General features: G+C 55.9%; 1 protein-coding gene across 4 annotated transcripts in view; it reads left to right on the top strand.

Annotated features, from left to right (window-relative positions):
- Positions 1–584: 584 nt before the first annotated feature.
- BCAN (brevican) overlaps positions 585–17699 on the top strand; it is a 26172-nt gene continuing 9057 nt past the window's right edge. The window contains exons 1-9 of one of the 4 annotated variants that reach the window (XM_072983894.2): positions 585–899; positions 935–963; positions 6685–6785; positions 7241–7633; positions 8851–9025; positions 10153–10280; positions 11188–11481; positions 12774–13121; positions 15162–16337. In XM_072983894.2, the coding sequence (XP_072839995.2) occupies positions 6698–6785; positions 7241–7633; positions 8851–9025; positions 10153–10280; positions 11188–11481; positions 12774–13121; positions 15162–16337 (2602 nt within the window). In that variant the 5' untranslated portion in view covers positions 585–899; positions 935–963; positions 6685–6697. The other 3 variants (XM_078382143.1, XM_078382144.1, XM_078382142.1) reach the window with 3 other exon arrangements.

The raw sequence follows: 17699 nt of genomic DNA, 5'->3' as shown, positions 1-17699 counted from the left end.
TGGAGGGGGATTTGAACCTGGGTCTCCCTGCGCCCCACTCCAGAACTCTAGCCTTTGAGGCCTCCAAGTACCTGTTCATTCCAACATTTCAATCCTCCTTTCCTTCCAGGGCGCTCCTCGCTCCCCTTTTCTCCTGTATCCCACCATCACAAGCTGGACAGAGGTGGTCCAAGGTCATCCAACCCCTTTATGTGCCCAAGACAGGATTTGAACCCAGGTCTCCCGAGGCCTAGTCCGATGCTGTGCCGCCTCTTTCTTTCCTCTCTCCCCCCCCATCTGCCCCCCAATACCTTCCACCCTCGGCCTCCTTTTTACAGGTTCTCTCTCTCTCTCTCTCTCTCTTTTTTCCCTGTGTGTCCCTCCTGTGTTCTGTCTAATGCAGAAGACCAGAGGAAGGGGGGGGGGGCGCGTGTTTGCTTTTGCCGGTTTTGTGCTGAATTAGAATCGCCTTGGCTGCGCAGCGCCCCTTCTTTTCCTTTAAGGGAGAACAGGGCAAGGGGGAGGAGAGAGAGAGAGAGAGAAAAGAGAGAGAGAGAGAGATTCGTCGTCGTCCCCCCCCCCCACCTCTCTCTCTCTCTCTCTCTCTCTCTCTGGATCGTCGTCGCTGGGAGCCAGCGGTGGGAATGCTCTCGGGTGCCTGCCGGCTCCCCTTCCATTTCGCCCTTGCGCTCCCTTCGAAAAAGCTGCATCGCCCGGTGCGGCACCAGCCGGCCGGCCCTGCTCCAAAGGAGGAGGAGGAAGAGAAGGAGGAGGCATTAAAAGTTCTCTCTCACTCTCTCCCCCCCCCCCCCTCTGCTGCCTTCAGCCCAGGCAGCCTGGAATCAAGAAGCCTCTCCTTGTGAATTCTGCAACCTCTTGCATCCTCCTGGTCCATTCGGCACCGGCAGGTCCCCTTCCGTCTCTCTCTCCCCCCCCCTCCGCCGGCAAGAGCGGTGAGTAAGGAAGCGCGGCTCCCTTCTGGAGGTACGGACTGGAGGAGACCCTTTCCAAAAGGGGATGCTTCCCCCTTCTGTTTCTCCCCCCCCCGCCCCTCCCCTCCCCTCCCCTCCCGTCGGCCCGCGCCCGGCTTTTGGTGCAGAGCGAGGGTCGGGTTTCTGGGTGGGATCCCGGCTCCCGGTCGGAGGCTGGTCCCGGACGCGGAGGAAAGGCTGCGGGGCGACTCCTCGGTCAAGGCCACCCGGTCCCGGCTGCCGCCGCTTGGAGGCCGGTGTCCGGGTGTCCGCGGGCGTTTGTTTGGCCGCAAAGCTGGTCCCAGCCTCCCTCCGTGCCCGTTGGAGCGGATGCGGCAGGATGAAGCCGGCCTCAAAAGTTCAGGGACTGCAGTTCTGCCGGTTTGCAGAGAACCACATTTCGAGAAGGGCATAACCTTGATGGGGGGTGTTGAACGGGGCGGGGGGGGGGAGACGGGACGGGGATCAACCCACCTCGCTTCCTATTTTAAACAAGGCAGAATGTGTCGGATTTCGCCGGGAGCCGCCGCCGCCGACTCTTTCTCCCTCTCGCCCTTCCCAGTTTCCCTGCGCGGGGGGGGGGAGCCGGGGAAGAGTCCGGGGGGGGGGCCCACCTACCCTCCCAGCCTCCTGTTCCCAGCCGGGGCAAGCGGGCAAGGCCAGGCTGAGCTTCCCTCTGGGAACTCTTCGGCCACGGGGGTGGGGGGTGGGCGTGATGGTGGGACCCTGGACTCCCCCCCCCCGCAGGGCATTCGCAAGCTGTGCTTCTACTCCGGGGGGTTCCCCTTGAGCGGGTCCAGGCTGGCCCACCCAGACGCTGAGAAAGGGAGATGTGGGGTGAAAGGGGGAAGGCGGACCCCCCTCCCGGCTCCTGCATTTCCTGCATCTGCGGTGAGGTTGGGCTAGATGACCCTCTGGTGACCCATCCAACCCAGCATGCTACGATTCTAACTTCGCTCACCCTGCAATGCTGCTCTTTCTGGAGACCCTGAGGAAGAGACCCCTCCCAGGTGGCGGGGGGGGGAAACAGATCCTGGCATTTCAGAAGCACATATCCTGCACTCCACCACCCCCACCCCCACTTGAGTTTTGTGAGTCCTGGAGGCTCTGGAGCTTTCTCGGGCCACAGGCAGCCTCTCTGTCTCTCTTCCCACCTGGGTGGCGAAACGGTTGCCCAAGGGTGTAAACCAGGAGCAGTTCAGGTGGGTGACAACTCCCTACATCCCATGTTCTCTCTCCCCCCCCCCAAACTGGTGGTGCTCAGGGCCACAGTGTCCCTGGTGCATGACTCGTGCTGGTCGCCTCTCCCGACCTCGCTCGGAACTGATGGTGAGGTTGCCAGCTTTTCCCTTCTTCCTTGCTCCTGCCCTTTTACTGAGATAATCTTCAGGCCTTAGGGAGGAGTGTGGGGTTATGAGCTAATTTTTTCCCCTTAAAATGTGGTTGCTAAAGAGAGAGGAGCAGGCCTGCCTCTTGTTTTCTCATCAGTTGGCAACCTTGGCTCCAGATGGCTTTGATGGCCGCTTTCTCCCCTAGAGAGACTTGCTGAGAACTGTGGTCTTAAAATTAACTTTCCAAACTGCAGCCTCTGTTGCAGGCACTGAGGTGTGTGCGTGTGTGTTTGTGTGTTATGTGCCATCATAGCCTTTACAGGACCCTTTTCTGAAATACCCCATTTGCTCTCAGAAGCCTCTCTCTGCATTTCCCCTCTGTCCTGTCTCGGTGTCTACTCCCTGCTATCTGCCGTTGTGGGGTGGGTTGGCTTGCTTGTACTGTATCTCCTCAGTGTGAGTTAAGGGGTCGTCCTCACAGCCATCCTTTGCTCATATAAATAGACACCAAAACAACACACTTTGCTTCCATGGCAGCAGAGTAAAGGGAAATATTTAAGGAATATCCCAACAGAGAGAAAGTCTTGCCTCAGGGTCTTTAGAACAAGACTAGGTGATCTGCTCGGCCCATCATTAGAAGCGGTGCTCTCTCAGCAGGGAAAAGAGGTCTGGTTGTTGCAGTGCTAGCTTCTGCTCTTCTCTGTGTCTTGCTTTCCAGGGAGCTCTTTGGGAGCAATCCTGCTGAGACATGGTGGGGGTGGGGGGGGAGAGAGAGAAGGAGAGAGGAAGAGAGTGAGAAGGACTGGGGGCTGTAGGGGAAGGTAGGTTTTTCCCTCAATGACAACACTTTTGATCCTGAGTGGGTGTCTTGCGTCTGTGATCCATCTCTCCACCTGTGTATGCCGGGGGGGGGTCATGAATAGGGATGCCCCAGGCAGTGGGGGGGGGGTTCCTCCCCTTCCCAAGGATTGTCCATGGGGAGGCATCTGTTGTGGGGCTCGACCTTGGCACCTCCGTCCCACACAGACCCAGGGCTTCCCATGTGACCCTTTCATGAGGTCCGAATGAGCCAAGAAGGAAGAAGGGGGCCTTTGCCAGGTGGGGAGAGGAAAGGGGGCACAGGACCCCCCCCAAAAAAAACAAGCCTTCCCTGCCTCGATGTGTCTGAGTGCTGTTCCCTGGCAGGGTGTGCCCGGATCTCTTGCCCACAACAAGCCTCTGGGGCATCTCCTTCAGGGCTTCTGACCTCCCCTAATACCTCTCCCCCCAATAGCATAGGGAGACCAGGAAGGAAGGCCAAAGAGGGGGGCTAATTTACAGGATGCATAATTGGGGGTGCTTTTTATAATTTAAGCAAAATTGCCCAGGGCCATTGGGGAGATACGGAGTGGCCTGCTGGGTGCCTGATGCCATTTGGGTATTTCTCACAGTTGGATGATGGGAACCTGTAAGCCACCTCCCCCCCCCCGCCCAAAATCCTGCTTTTAAAAGCCAAACTTGGCTTCCCTGGCAGCCCTTCCAGTGAAGGACTGCTCTCCCCAAAGGGACAGGAGGCCACCCTGACGGAGAAGTGGCTTTGTGCAGCCAGCTGGATAATGGCTCTGCTTTCCGGTGTGTGTGTGTGTGTGTGTCTCACGCACAGACACAGAGGGGGGGTCATCCCTGCCCACCTCATCCGCCCCATTCAGACCCTTCGCTGCCTCCTTTCTGGGGCATCCTGTTCTTTAGAGCTTCTGTTCAGCCTGGGTGCCGAATCCAAAGATTTATACCTCAGGTTGCTTTGTTGCTGGAGGTGGGGGGGGGGAGGAAGGGAGGGAGGGGGGATCGTGGTCTGAATTCACAAGACTTTGTTTGTCAACACCCCAAGCCCCCCGCCCAGCCTTTAATTCTCTTCCCCTCCCAACTCGCCATGGTCAAAGGGGTGCAGGATCCTTTGCTCTGCTTGGGGAGGCTTGGCTTCCTCTTTCCAGGAGGAGGAGGAGGAGGAGGAGGAGGGCTCTATCCTGGAGTGCTTTAGCTGTGGATGCCGGCACTGGGGGGGGTCAGACTAGATGACCCTTTGGGGACCCCGTGGCAACTCTGCCTTTCCCCTTATTGTGAGCCAAGGGCGATGCTTGAAGGGGGAGGGCGCTTCTGGGAGAGATTTTAGTTGCCTATGAGGTGGAAGTGGCCAACGCTTTAGGAATCCTCAGACGTTCCAGGAAGAAAATGCCTTTTGGAAAAGGGGGCGCGCGCCACCCAGGCCGTTCCCTCCGGAGGGAGGCGAACCTCGGCTGGCCTCCTTCCCATTCTTAGACTTCTTGGGTCGCGGCCAGGATCGGGCACCATCCTGCTGACTCATTCGTCAGCTGCAGCCTCCCAAGGAAGGAGAGCCGGTCTGTGTGCCTCTGACTCTCTGTCTAGGTAGGACCGAAGAAGGTTGAGCGTCCTCATCTCCTCCGGTCTGCCTCCAGCCCGTGTGTTGATTGGGGTGGGGGGGTGGGAGGGCAAAGCACCCACTTCTGTGAACTCCATGGGCCAGGCTTTGCAAAAGGGAGGCAGTTCGCGGTGGACAGAGGAAGACCAGAAAGTTCATTTCCTTCTGAAAAGCATCTTTCAGACTTGGTTTTGCATATATATATATTTAAACATTCCCAAAAGGAAATTCTCCTTTGGCCATAGCCTTGATCCTCTCAGTTTCTGCTCCCTTGGCATCACAAGGGAGAGAGAAAGAGAGAGAAAGCAGAACAGAGGAATGAACCAAGGCCAGGCCAACGTGGCTGGAGTCAAAAGGGGGGGGGATGTGAACCGCCTGGGAACTTGTTGAGAAAACCCCCAGATTCTATGGGAGAGAAAAGCCGCTCTCTGTGTGTGGGGTGTGTATGTGTGTGTGTGTGTCATCCCGCTCTCTCTTCTCCTGAATGCCCCTTGGCAAAGAGGGACCTTCTCCTCTCCCGGAGAATAAATCTAAACAAGGCAGAAGAGAGGAGGAAGAAAGGAAGAAAGGAAGAAAGGCGCCTTTAGCATTCATGGCGGGAAGGACTTTGGGGTCCCTGAGCAGAATCTTAAAAGGCCCCTCCTGTGACTAATCGGAAGGTCCCCCTTCCTCCCTCTCCCTCGCCTGGTGGGGGCGGCGGCGGCGGCGGCAGCGAGAGGAGAGCCAGGCTTGGCAGGGGAGGCCGGGCGAGCCACAGAAGGCTTGAGCCACTGACTCAAACGCGGCTTTGCTCAGAAGCGGTGACTGAGAAAAATCTTCCCTCGAACCACAAAGGAGGCACTTGGCCAGTCTGGTTTTATTGGGAGCTTTTACTCAGAGTTTCCATCTGAGTTCATTTTGCTGAGCTGTGCACAAAGTGGCTGCCGGTCCTTGGTCTCGAACCTCCTCCTCCATCTGTGGGTTAGAGGAACATGGTTAAAAAGCAGAGCACACTCAACATGGGGTTTTTTTGTTTAAACATCCTTTTGTTCCCAGGGTGATCAACTGAGCCTGCTTTCCTTTTGTGATTGGGCACCGGGAAGCAACCACTGGCTTCATTTGCATGTCTGACACCTGGGGTGTGGAAGTTTGAAGGAGTTGTGTCTCTGGAGGGAAAATGTTGTTATTAGAAGAGGGTTGCAGGGCCACCAGAGAGAGGGATGGGGCAGGGGGAGCGGGAACCCAGAGAAAGGGGAAAGCCCCCCCCGTGCTCCCCCTGTTCTCACTGTTTGACGTTGTGCCGGCCCAAGGGGGCCTGGGACCCCACTTGGCCTTCTTTGGGGACACGAGGAACTTGGCAGACGCCCAAGGCAGTCAAAGCACTCACCGATCCACCCTGGGCGCCTTCCGGTTAAATGGAGTGAGCAGAATTGACCGTAGAGAAAGGCTTGGGACGACAGTGAAGAAAGGTCACTGTGGGATGTGGGGAGAAAGCACGGCCCTTTGGAGGAAGCTGGCCCAGACACACACACACACACACACCACCCTCTCTCTCTCTCTCTCTCTCTCTCACATCTTCTCACCTCCGGCTCTCTCCAGAGACCCCCCCCCTCCCCGCTGGTCCCTCTGAGCAGGTTCTGCCCTGTTTCCAGAGATGGCGCTGAGAGGGCCTTGTGGTCCAGAGAAGGAAAGGCTGGGCCAAAGAAGAGCAGCAGATCCCACTGGGAGAACAGCCGTGGGGGGGGGGGTCTGGTCCTCCCTGTGGGAGTCCTGTGTTTCCTCTTCTGGGCCCCTAAAATCTTCTAAGAAAAAGCTGGAACTTCAGTGAAAGAGGCTGCTGGGAGATGGACCGGCTTCCTTCCTCCCCCTTTCTTTTCTTTCGGGAGCCAGACTGGGATGAACCCTCGCTCGAGGGGCTTGGCATCCTCTCTTCTCTGCCTCTCCCAAGTCCTGACGTGCCTAGATATTCATTTATTTTCCCTTTCCTTCCTCTCCCCCCTGAGCCCAGAACAGAGACCAGAATGGCCTTCCTCCCGCTGCTGGTCCTCTCGACCTTCTTCGCCCAGCTTCTCTCCGCCGGAGCCTTCCATTTCTCCCAGGAAAGCCCAGGTAACGGGGGGGGGGTGCGTGGGCCGGTGGGCAGCTGATCTTTGTCTGGAGCTCACCCTCGGCCAGCAAAACCGACCGAGAACCTGGTGAACCTGATCAGAAGGAGCCGGCCTTTCGGATGCCGCAGGACTCTCGGTCGGTTTGGCCACTGTGGGCCAGAGGCTGATGGCTGACCGCGGGAGTCCTTCCTTGGGCGGGGGGGGGGAGAGGAGCCAGTGAAAAGTGGTTGAATGTTCCACCGAGAAAAATACCCAAGAGCCTCTTGCTTCGTAGTGCATGGAGGGGGGGGAGCTTTGGATAAAAGCCTCGCTCTCCTCTGCTTGAGAGGATCTCTGCACATCCTTTCATGCCTGGGTCTTCTCTGTTCTGGCCCAGAGCCGAGGGTGGGCGCCGTGGGTCTGTGGGCAGGACGAGACCAGGCACCCATCCCGCCCTTGTTGACTTCCCCACTCCAGATGACCTCAAAGCGCTGCGGGTCTCCATCGCTAGACATCCCCCCTTCCGGGCGGTGCTGGCGGGCACCCTCACCCTCCCCTGCCACGTCACCTACCTGCGCCCACTGCCCACCTCCAGCAGCGCCGGCCGCCGCGCCGTCCAGGGGGCGCCCCGGGTGAAGTGGACCTTCCTCTCCCAGGGCCGGGAAGCCGAGATCCTGGTGGCCCGGGGCCTGAAGGTGAAGGTGAGCGAAGGCTACCGGGACCGAGTCTCCCTCCCTTTTTACCCCGAATCCCCGACGGACGCCACCTTGGTCCTCACCGAACTTCGCTCCAACGACTCCGGGGTCTATCGCTGTGACGTCCAGCATGGGATTGAGGATGGGCATGACTTGGTGGAGGTGAAGGTGAAAGGTAAGCACACACACACACACACCCGGCATCCCTGCGTGGTCTCTGGGAGGGAGGGATCCAGGGGAAGCCTCTGGGCACCCCCTCAGAGATCTCCTGGAAGCATTGACGGGACGTTTTCGATCTGCTCTAGCTGGGAAGCACAAAAAGCATGGAACGCTGGGCCTTTTTCTTAGCAGGAAAGGTGGGGCCCTCTGAGTTTAATTGGCCCAGATAAAAACCAACCTCTTCAGCAGGGAAGGGTGAGAACGGGGCCAGAAGCTCAGCTGGGTTGTGAAGGAGTCTGCCGAGGAGCAAGGGGGCCTTCATCCTCCGCCCAAAGCCTGAGGTTGACGGAGGAGGAGGAGGAGGAGGAGGCAAGGGCTGCAGAAGGCAGCAGCTGGGACGGCCCTGCTGGTGGGGTGCAAAGCAGCCCCAGATCAGGTCTCCCCACCTTGGAGGAAACATAGAACGAGATGGATTTGAACTGGGCATGGGGACTGTCCAGTCCGTTTGTTGGCACTTGAACAGAGCTGATCCAGGCAGGCAAAAACTCTGCTCTGGGTGCTCACAGGCTCTCACCTGGATCCTTCCTGGATCCAACCAGGTGTGCTGCAGAAGGCATGTCATTTTTTTAAAAAAAAAATCAACTCTTTCTGGAAGCAATCTTTACAAATCTTCATGAATCAGGTTTTTGGGAGGGGCTTTGTCTCTAGAGAGCCTTTTTTTAAAAAAAACTAACATAATTAAAAAGGTGTTTTTTAAAATGGAAACTTCTAATGCCAAAACCAACTTTGCAATGAAAGGGCTGCAGCGCTAAGCTCCTTTCAGGCTTTCAGGTGGAAATTCAAAAAGCCAGCTGGAAACAGATAAACCGGGCTTTGGATTGCAAACATGAAGGGCAGAATACCCAGGAAAAAGGCACCGGATCTGTGGGATCCATGCCCTGCATCCAGTGGGTGGCATGTTTGATGCTGAACCCACAGCAAGGATCCTAGGAGGTTCAGCACAGCGTTTGTGCAATGAGGACTCGGCTCTTGGTTCCCCTTTAATGCTGCAGGTTCAAGACCGGGGCTTGGCCATTTGCTGTAGGCTAAAACCAGGGTGAAGCCAGTAAAGAAACATGAGCACATCTGGCCTAAAGGTCAAGGGGAACCTTTACCTTCACCTTTTATGGTAGGAGTTGAGGCTTCTCTGCCTTGATAACCCGTATCTGATCGCGGCTGCCTCCTGCCTTCCAGGGGTCGTGTTCCTTTACCGAGAAGGCTCTGCTCGCTACGCCTACACCTTCGCCGAGGCTCAGGAGGCATGCGCCAAGATCGACGCCGAGATTGCCACCCCAGAGCAGCTCTATGCAGCCTACCTCAGTGGCTTCGAGCAATGCGACGCGGGGTGGATTGCTGACCAAACTGTCAGGTGCGTGGGAGGGGGAGGCGGCGGAGGCGGCACAGGGTCAAATTACGTGCTACATTAGATACTATAGGTATTTTCTGTTGCTACAACATTTTCCCTCTAGATACACTGTGCCTTCAAACCTCCATGCCTAAGAAATCCAACTTGCCAATGAAGCTCTATGTTTATCTTCCAATGACCAATCGCAGGAGAAAAACTGCAGTTCTCTTTTATCCCTTTGGAGAACTCTGTCCCTGATGCCTTCCTAACTCTATCATCTGGTTTGGGTGGGCCTCAGTTGGCCAAGGATGTGGGGTAGGCAATTTCATGCTGCTTTTACATATTTTTCCAAGAGCGCTATTTCGAAAATGGGCCATTTAATCAAATTAATCAGGAATGTCATGAATGGATGACATGTGAATGAAACTGGACAGTTTCTAAGTTAAGAATTAACTTTTTTCCAGGTGACTTCCTCTAGAATGGAAACACATTTATATTTGTTAGAAAGAAATAAAGCTAGACCTTCCTTTGTCCAGCTGTTTGGAGTGTGTTAGACTTAATGCATGAGGAATATGCTATTGAACTGTCGTTGCGTCTTAAAATATTCCAGGAGAAATGAATCTGAGGTAAAACTTCTGTCCTGCTCAGAATCACAACTCCCAGGTTTTCAGGGACCAGCAATGAACGGTCAGTCTGGATAATACCATTTTCTGATTATTAGAAGCAGGGGTGTGAGGATTTGTGGTTTTGCTGCCTGGGGAATTACTTTTATGACTGCTCACTGGGAGTCAAACACAGTCTTTATTTCCAAGTCTAATGGATTAGGCATGGAGCTTTGAAGGAACTATGTGTCTGGAGGGAAAGCAAGCCCTCACCTTGAACCAGAAAGCTGGTGTTGTGTATATTTTCCCTTCAGGCTGCTACAGCAGAAACAGTGAAGAATTTTGTGGACTGCCTAAAGACTAGCATAGAGTTGTGATTTTTTCGGCACTTGGTGCATCAGACAGGATGTTGTCAAATCTCATGTTATTGACATTCTTTGAGTCTATGACTTTGTCTTGGAGAGAGTGAGTGAGCGAGCAAGAGAGAGGCAGAGAGAGTCTGGTGCTTTGCGCCCCAGAGGGAAACTGAGCCTGCCCCCCCCTCCTCAGGTACCCCATACAGACCCCTCGGGAAGCCTGTTATGGAGACATGGATGGGTTCCCAGGTGTGCGTAACTATGGTGTGGTGGATCCAGAAGATAAATATGATGTCTATTGCTACGCTGAAGAATTGTACGGTAAGCTAGATTGCTTTTTTAAAAAAGAAAGCACCAATCTCTTGAAGGCAAACATGGTGTCAGCTTCTGAATGCACGCTGGGCGCCATGTCTGGCTTGGCTGCTCCTTCGCATGGACCTCCCTTGGTCCGTGTCTTCAGGCTTTTGATGACTTCACTGCAGAACAGCATCTATTCTGTACCTGCACTGTTGCTTTTGTCTGGGAACATATTGATGTTTAGTTGTCAAAAAGAGAGACCGCTTCCCCCCCCTTCCTCCCATCTCAATGTTGTCTGTTTTGACGAGCAATATATTTATTATTCCACTTCTTAGTGACCCCCGGAGCCTGCCGTAAACGGGCAGGAATGTTTGACTCAAAACGCAGAGCAGAAAGTTCAGCATGGAACAATCAGGGAGCTGAGCTTTGTAGCTGAGCATTACTATTACCTCCTTTCTCTTTGCCAACCAGACGGGATTCCTGGATCCTCAAAGCAAATACAAAGTCTGCGGCTTTTGAGCTTCTGGCTCAACTTGCTGTAGAAAATCAGGAACCGGATAAAAGAGTTGTCCAAGTGGAAGGCAGGACGAGGTACTCTCTCCCAAGGGCAACATATATACAGTATGTAGTTTAGGGTTTTAACCACTGCTCTTTAATGCCACTCTGGGTTGTTCAGTTTCAATTGCAGTTGAAAGATGAAATATTTTACATAAATGACCGGTATTGAGTTTGCCGATGACTCCTTGCTGAGATTTCGCCTCCCTCTGCATTATTAGATAAACATCTCTGCCCGTTTAATATCTGCTCCTATGATCGCTAACCAAAATAAAAAGGAGCAAAAGGAAACCCTTAATAAAACACTTCTTTAACAACCCAGTTTTGGTGAGGTCTCTTGTTTTGAAACCTTAAAGCCTCCACATGTCTCCTGAAGGTGAGCTCTTTGTGGTGACCTCCCCGGAGAAATACACCTGGGCGGAGGCGAAAGCGGAGTGCCAGGCCCTGGGTGCCGACCTGGCCACCACCGGCCAGCTTTACGCTGCCTGGACCCACGGACTGGACCACTGCAACCCCGGCTGGCTGGCCGACGGCAGCGCCCGCTACCCCATCGTCACCCCGAGGGAGAAGTGCGGTGGAAACGTGCCGGGCGTCAAGACCGTCTTCCTCTTTCGCAACCAGACCGGCTTCCCCGACCCTCAGAGCAAATTCGACGTCTACTGCTTCCAAGGTAGAGAGGGTGAGGCCTCAGGTCAACCCACCGCCTTCGGGTTTGTCTGGCCCTTCGGGGGGGGGTCTTTAAGACGGAGGACAGGTGGAGGTTCTGCAGGCGATGCTTTCCCTATGATTTGTGTCATCCCACCCCCCCCGTAGAGCGTCTGCATTGTCTTATGAAGAAGATTTTAATCTGCTGAATTTCTTTTGGGAGGGGGCAGGCTCACTTCCTGGGAGATGCTTGTAATTTTTTAAAAAAACTTGTCCTAGCTGCGGAGTTAAAAGAAAAGGCAGCCAAGCCCTTAAACAAGCCATTGTCCCCTTGCACGACGTCCCCTTGCCAGGCGCCCTTTGGGTTTGCCGTCCTTTGGCTCCTACCGGACTTGGGTCCTCTAAATGCGCACAGCCAGCGAGTGTCCCGGAACTCAATTTAGTGGAGTGCTTTGCTGGGGCTCACCTGCCCTCCTGCAGGCAGCAACACAGGACATCACCCTATGGAGCGTAGGCACCCTCGTGGACGGCGTCCCAGTTTTGTTGTCTTGCAAGGTAGGCAAAAATAAGCCACCTGCGCAGAAGAGGCAGATGAGGAGAAGGAAGGGAAAGCGAAGGCAGGATGAGGCTCCCGCCTGGCACTGCAGGAAACTCTCCCGGTCGGGGGGGGGGGGGGAACGGAAGGTGGAGAGGAAAGCTCTTCCTTCCACTCTGGAAATGAGGCCTCTGGGTCTGCGCAGAGACTCCGAGGAAGAGAAGCATCCTTAAGTAAAACATGGAGAGGCGGGGGGGGGAATAATCCACGGGGCCCCCTTCTGAAAAACAACAGCTGTGAATCAGAGGTTTTGAATGAATCTGTTTTTGAAAGGCCTAAAGTCCCAATTAAATGTATTTTTAAAAATGGACACTGATTGAAAATCTCCCAGAGAGATCACCTGAATGGCCTTGTTCAGAAAAAAAAGGGTCAAGAGGAAGGGAGTTCCCCAGGCCCTATTGCCCCCGACCGACCTATCTCACCCTCCCTTCCAGCTCATTCTTGCCACTGGAAAAGAGGCTCCACACTGCACCCTTGCAGTGTAGGCCTCTTGGCCGGGATTAAGAGGGCCAGTGCCTTTTCGGCATAGAAGGGCGCAGGCCCCCGGTATCAAGAAGTCCTCCGTACCCGTCCAGCCCGGCAGGGCTCCACGTGTGTAGGGGGGGGAGCATCCAGCTCCTCCGCTGTCACGGCTGTTCCCCCAAGGTCCCTCTAAAGGGTCTTGCCGGGGAGGCCAGGTGTCAGGCGGTAATGTCCCCCCCCCCCTTTCTTTCTGCCCACAGAAGAGAGCAGCCCCTTCTCTGTGCCTCCCGGTCCCGGGACAGAGAGCAGCAGCGCCAGCCGCAGGAGCAGCCAGGAGATTGTGACTGTGACCGAGCAGATGGAGGAGCTGCGGCTGCCCCAGGCGGAGCGCCAGGCGCCGAAGGAGTCCCGGGGGGCCATTTATGCCGTGCCGGTTCTCCAGGAGCCCCCCGAGGTGCAGCAGCAGCTGCCCAGCCATGCCCCGGAAGAGGCAGCCCCCCCGCAAGGAGGGCTTGAGCCAGGGCCCCCCCGTGGCTGCGCTGGGGAGGAGGAGGAGGAAGGGGGGGAAGGAAGACGAGGGGCCGGGTGCCCCGAGAGACCCAGGCCGGGTAGGTGGCCAAGGGTGGGGGGTCTGTGGGGGTCTGTGGGGGGTGAGTGTGAGGCAGGAGGCCCCTTTCTGCACCCTGGTGGCCAGTGTTTGGGGCTGCCATGCTCCCCAAAGTCATGGAAGGGTGTGCCTGACCCACCCACCCACCCACCCACCCACCTACCTGCTCCATCGCAGCCAGGTCGGTCTGGTTGAGGGCGGGCAGCCGAGAGCAGGAGCCTGCCGCGTGCGCTCTCTCTCTCTCTCTCTCTCTCTGCTAGAGTCAGCCCTCCTGCAAGGCAGAGCAAAGGTGTTGTGTGTGTGTGTGTGGGGGGGGTGCCCGCTCGTGGCAGCTTGTGTCTCTCCCCACTCCTGAATCCTCAGGCCCCTTCCAAGAACAGCCCAGGGGTTCAGGAGCGAAGGCCTGCCACTGGTGCCCGTGCAGGTTCGCAGCCCTCCTCAGGCTTCGGACAGAGAGGAGAGGTCCTGCTTGACCCCTCGGGAGAGGAGAGCTCTTCCTGCAAGGCCAGGCTGGCGAAGGGGGGCTCCAGAGAAGCCGGCGTGCCCTCACATCCAGGCCCCTGTAGCCAAGGAGCGGAGCTGCTTCGGGCACGTATGTGCCTGGACCCCATAGGCAGGCAGGCCCCCATAGGTCCCGGTTCCCTGCAGAGCAGTGAGCTGCTTTTCAGAAGGAGGAATTCCGGGTCCAGAGGAAGCCACTCATCCTCATGCAGCTGTTTCAGGATGATGCTGGGGGACCCTGCATTGCTCCGTCCTGGAAAGCTTTGTGCAGGTCTGAGGCAGCTTCACGGGGCACAGGTCGAAGGGGGGCGCCCCCGAGCAGCAGGAGGTGCCACCCGAGGCTGCCCAGAGCCCCCTTTTTCACCAGAGAGCCCCTCCGATACGGGACCTTCTCGCTCAGATTCTGATGTGGAGTGACCGTCCATGTCTAGCACCCGCCTCTCCGTGGCTGACCCACGGAGCTTCCGGGGTGCGGCTGGATTTTTTTTCAGTGCAGGATCTAAAAGAAAACAGAACAAAACTTCTTTGACTCTTGTCTTTGAAAAAACAAAAAAGGCAGCCGGCGTGGCTGAAATGGGACCCCTTTGTCAGATCCCCCACCAGGCAAACCCACGGGGCAGGCAAGATTCCCCAAGATTTAAAAGCTAGGCTGGGTGGGGCAGAGTGTCCCTTGGTCTCCCTCTTTTTTCTGTTTACTTGTTTTGGTGAGAAAACGGGATTAGGCAAAAAAAGGAGAAAAGACCCAGAAATATGGGCCATTCTTATTTTACTTACTTATTGTACCTAACCCTATTGTTGTGCTGTTTTAGCAAAGGTTCAACACTTCATTTGTAACTTGTTATTGTCCTGGGGGAAATCGTACTGTTCAGCGTGTTTGTGGCATTGAAAAATATAGAGACTCCATAAAGACAGACAAGCAAAGAGGCCATTCCCCCCCCCCCCAATATTCTCCTCTTGAGGAGACTGCATCTCCATAAATTCATCCTGGGTTTGAGCACCGCTGGGTGGTTCTGTCGTGGACTCTCTGAGTGGGGCCCCAGAGTGGGATCCTTTATTCTCCTCCGAGTTTGTAGACTTGACGGAGGTATAAGCCCTTCCTCTTTGGCTGTCTGTAGCATTTTGAGTGGGTGAAACTTTGCCTTAAAGACGGTTTCACTCATTCCAAAATGGAAGAAGAAGAAGGGGGGGAGGGATCAGGGTGTTTTTCCAGGCTCCCCAGCATTTCTGGATTTTCCCACTTGAAAACATGAGGTTTTGGAAATGGAAAATATGAAAATGTGAAAGTCCAAAACAGAAAAATTAGGACCAATTGGGGAAATGGGTTAATTGTAATCTAGGAGAATGAAGGGAATTCGCTTGGGTTGGGGAAGGAAGGGGAAACCCTGGAACATCCCCCCCTCTATTTACCCCCCCATCTCTCTGCCCCCCCTGCCCTGCTCTTGCTCCCAGTCCTACCCGCTTGCATGTTCTGCTGTCTTTCTGAAGACCCCGTCTCTGGGGAAGCCCTCATGGCCTCGTTTCCTTCCTTGGCGTTTTTCAGGGGAAGAGCCCGGGCTTGTTGAGGAGGAGACCCTGAGCACCGAGGAAGACCACGCGCTGGACCTCCTGCAGCAGGGAGGAGGAGAGGAGTCCCAGGAGGAGGAGGAGGAGGAGGAGGAGGAAGAGGAGGAAGAGGAAGGGGGCTTGCCTGGAGGGTCAGACACAGCGCCGGAGGCGTCTGTACCCACAGAGAGGAGCACCCTTGCTCCAGCATGGTCGGAAACCTCGTCGGATCCTGGCAGCATCTCTGAAGATGCAGAAGAGAGCAAGCCCAGTGGTTTCCATGGCTCTGCAGAACCGGATGTGGTGCCTCCCGAGGAGCACAGGGGAGAAGACGTTGCTGAATCTGGACCCCTGGGTGAACACGGAGAGGGAAGAGGAGAGGAGAGCTCCAGCCGAGAGGTCCCTCAGGATCTCCCCTCGGCAACCTCCGAGATCGGCGCTCAGAGGGAGACGGACCCCCTGGAGCAGGTTGCCCGGAATGCCAGTGTTCTCCTTGCCCGCCCTGGGGAAGGGGGCACCCCTCGCCCGCCTGAGGGTTCAGGGCTGCCTCCCCGAGCCTCGCCGGTGGGGCCCACCACAGGGTGGAGAGACGAGCAGCCCACGGAAGGCACCCCGTGGCCCAGTCGCCCCAGTGAATCGAGGGACCCTGAGTTTTCAGGATCTGAGCCTCCCGAGACGACGACCACGCCAGCTGCCGGGACGGGAGCGCTTGTGGTCTCCCTTCCCGAGTCCCTGGGCACGGCGGCCGTTCTCTCGGAGGAGGGTGAGGACCATTCCGGGTCTGTGTGGTTGGCGCCCATGGGTGCCAATGGAGATGGCACATCCAGTCCCGAGGAGGCCAGGGTGGACTCGGTGGGCCTCCACCCTTACGGTGCAGAGCCCGAGGAAGCCGCTCAGCCGCACGGCGTGAGCACCCTGGCCGGCCCCGTCACCGAGGACTCAGATGAGCAAACGGCGAGTGCCGTGACCCCCCCGGGGCCTGCAGGAAGCGAAGAGGAGCTCGGTGGGGGACGGGAAGCAGGGGCCACCTCTCCCGCTGGGGACCCTGCCAGAGACTTGCCCAGCTTGGACTTCATGAGTCCTCCGTTCACGGCACCCGCCTTGACCACCGCCCACCCGCTGCCGGTCTTGCCCACCGAGAGAGCCAGCCTGGGAGCAGGCGGGAACATTTCAGGTAACCCCGTCGCCTGTGCCGTCTTGGCCCTCGTGGTGGCCGTTTGGGCAGGGCTGCCCCACTAAACCCTGCGGCTGACCCTAACCACCAGCGGTCGCTTTGTCCTTCCACGGCTGTCCTTGGACGACCCTGTGCCTCCTCCTCCCCTCTCTCTCTCTCTCTCTCTCTCTCCTCCTTTTCTTTCTTCCCTTCTCTTCCCTCCTGGCTCAGGGCAGGGAAGGAGCCCGAGAAGCGCAGGTGTGGTCAAACAATCCGGGGTAATTCCAGAGAGTGCATGCTGGTTTAATCTCTCCTACTTCTATGAAGTGTTTTAATGACTGTTTCCGTGAAAAACAAACAAACTGGGATGAAAATACCATTGCTCATAAGAAGGAGACCCGTTTAAAAACAAAACAGAAGACATTAAAACAGAGAAACTAAAAGCTTTCTAGAAGAGAACTCGCTTCGCTGTGGATGTCTCGTCACCCTCTCACTTGGCGTCTTGTATTTCCTTCCCTTCTCGGCTGTGTGTGTGTGTCTCTCTTTCTCTTCTACACCCTCCCCCCCACTTTACACTAACACACTAATATCCCCGATGTTCCCGAAGCGGGCTTGGTTCAGTGGTTAAGCGGCCCCTTGGCTGCCCCTCTTTCCTGCCCCTTGCAAATGGGGAACGGGTGAGTTTGGGGTCGGCCAAGCCTCCTCTTCTCCAGGGGCGCCTCCTCTGTTCAAGGGGTCACCACAGAGTTGAAATAGAGGCCTCTTCAAGTCTGAGGGTGGCCAGAAAGAATTCCCAGGGAGCTGGGAATCATCCATCATCCACAGGTAGGATGATGAGATCCAGCCACAGGGTGGAGGGTGCTCACCTGATCCCCTTGGGAGAAGCTGCACTGTAACAATGGATAAGGGTGAGCCAAAGGCAGGTGCCCCGATGTCGGACTACAGATTCCATCATGCTTGACCATTGGCTGTTCTTTTTGGGGCTGGTGGCAGCTGTAGTCCAAAAACAGCTGGGAAGTTGCACTTTATCTGTCCCTGGGTTTTTCAGGGTTTTTTTTAAAAATTGTTCTAGTTTTTCACCCTCTAGATATAAACCAGCAAACACCATTTTGTGCTAACTGGTGCCCAGTTTCGCTCTTTCGTTTTGGAGGGTGATCATCCAGTGGGTAGCAGAGACAAATTGGTGTCGTGGGTAGAGTGACGGACTCTACTTCGGAGATCTGGATTCTAATCTTCGCTTGGCCATGGAAACACACTTTAGGGCTGGGGTGGCCCAGGTAAAACCACTCGTTGAACCTTTCAGAGGAACCCTGTTAAGGTAAGATAAGTTGGCACTGATGTGGCAGGACGTCAAACCGCGGGAAGTGGGAAGATGTGGGTGAT

This window comes from Pogona vitticeps, chromosome 15 (assembly GCF_051106095.1).
Source record: "Pogona vitticeps strain Pit_001003342236 chromosome 15, PviZW2.1, whole genome shotgun sequence".
NCBI lineage: Eukaryota > Metazoa > Chordata > Lepidosauria > Squamata > Agamidae > Pogona > Pogona vitticeps.
The sequence above is the reverse complement of the archived record's forward strand: the minus strand, read 5'-3'. Positions and strand labels throughout refer to the sequence as shown.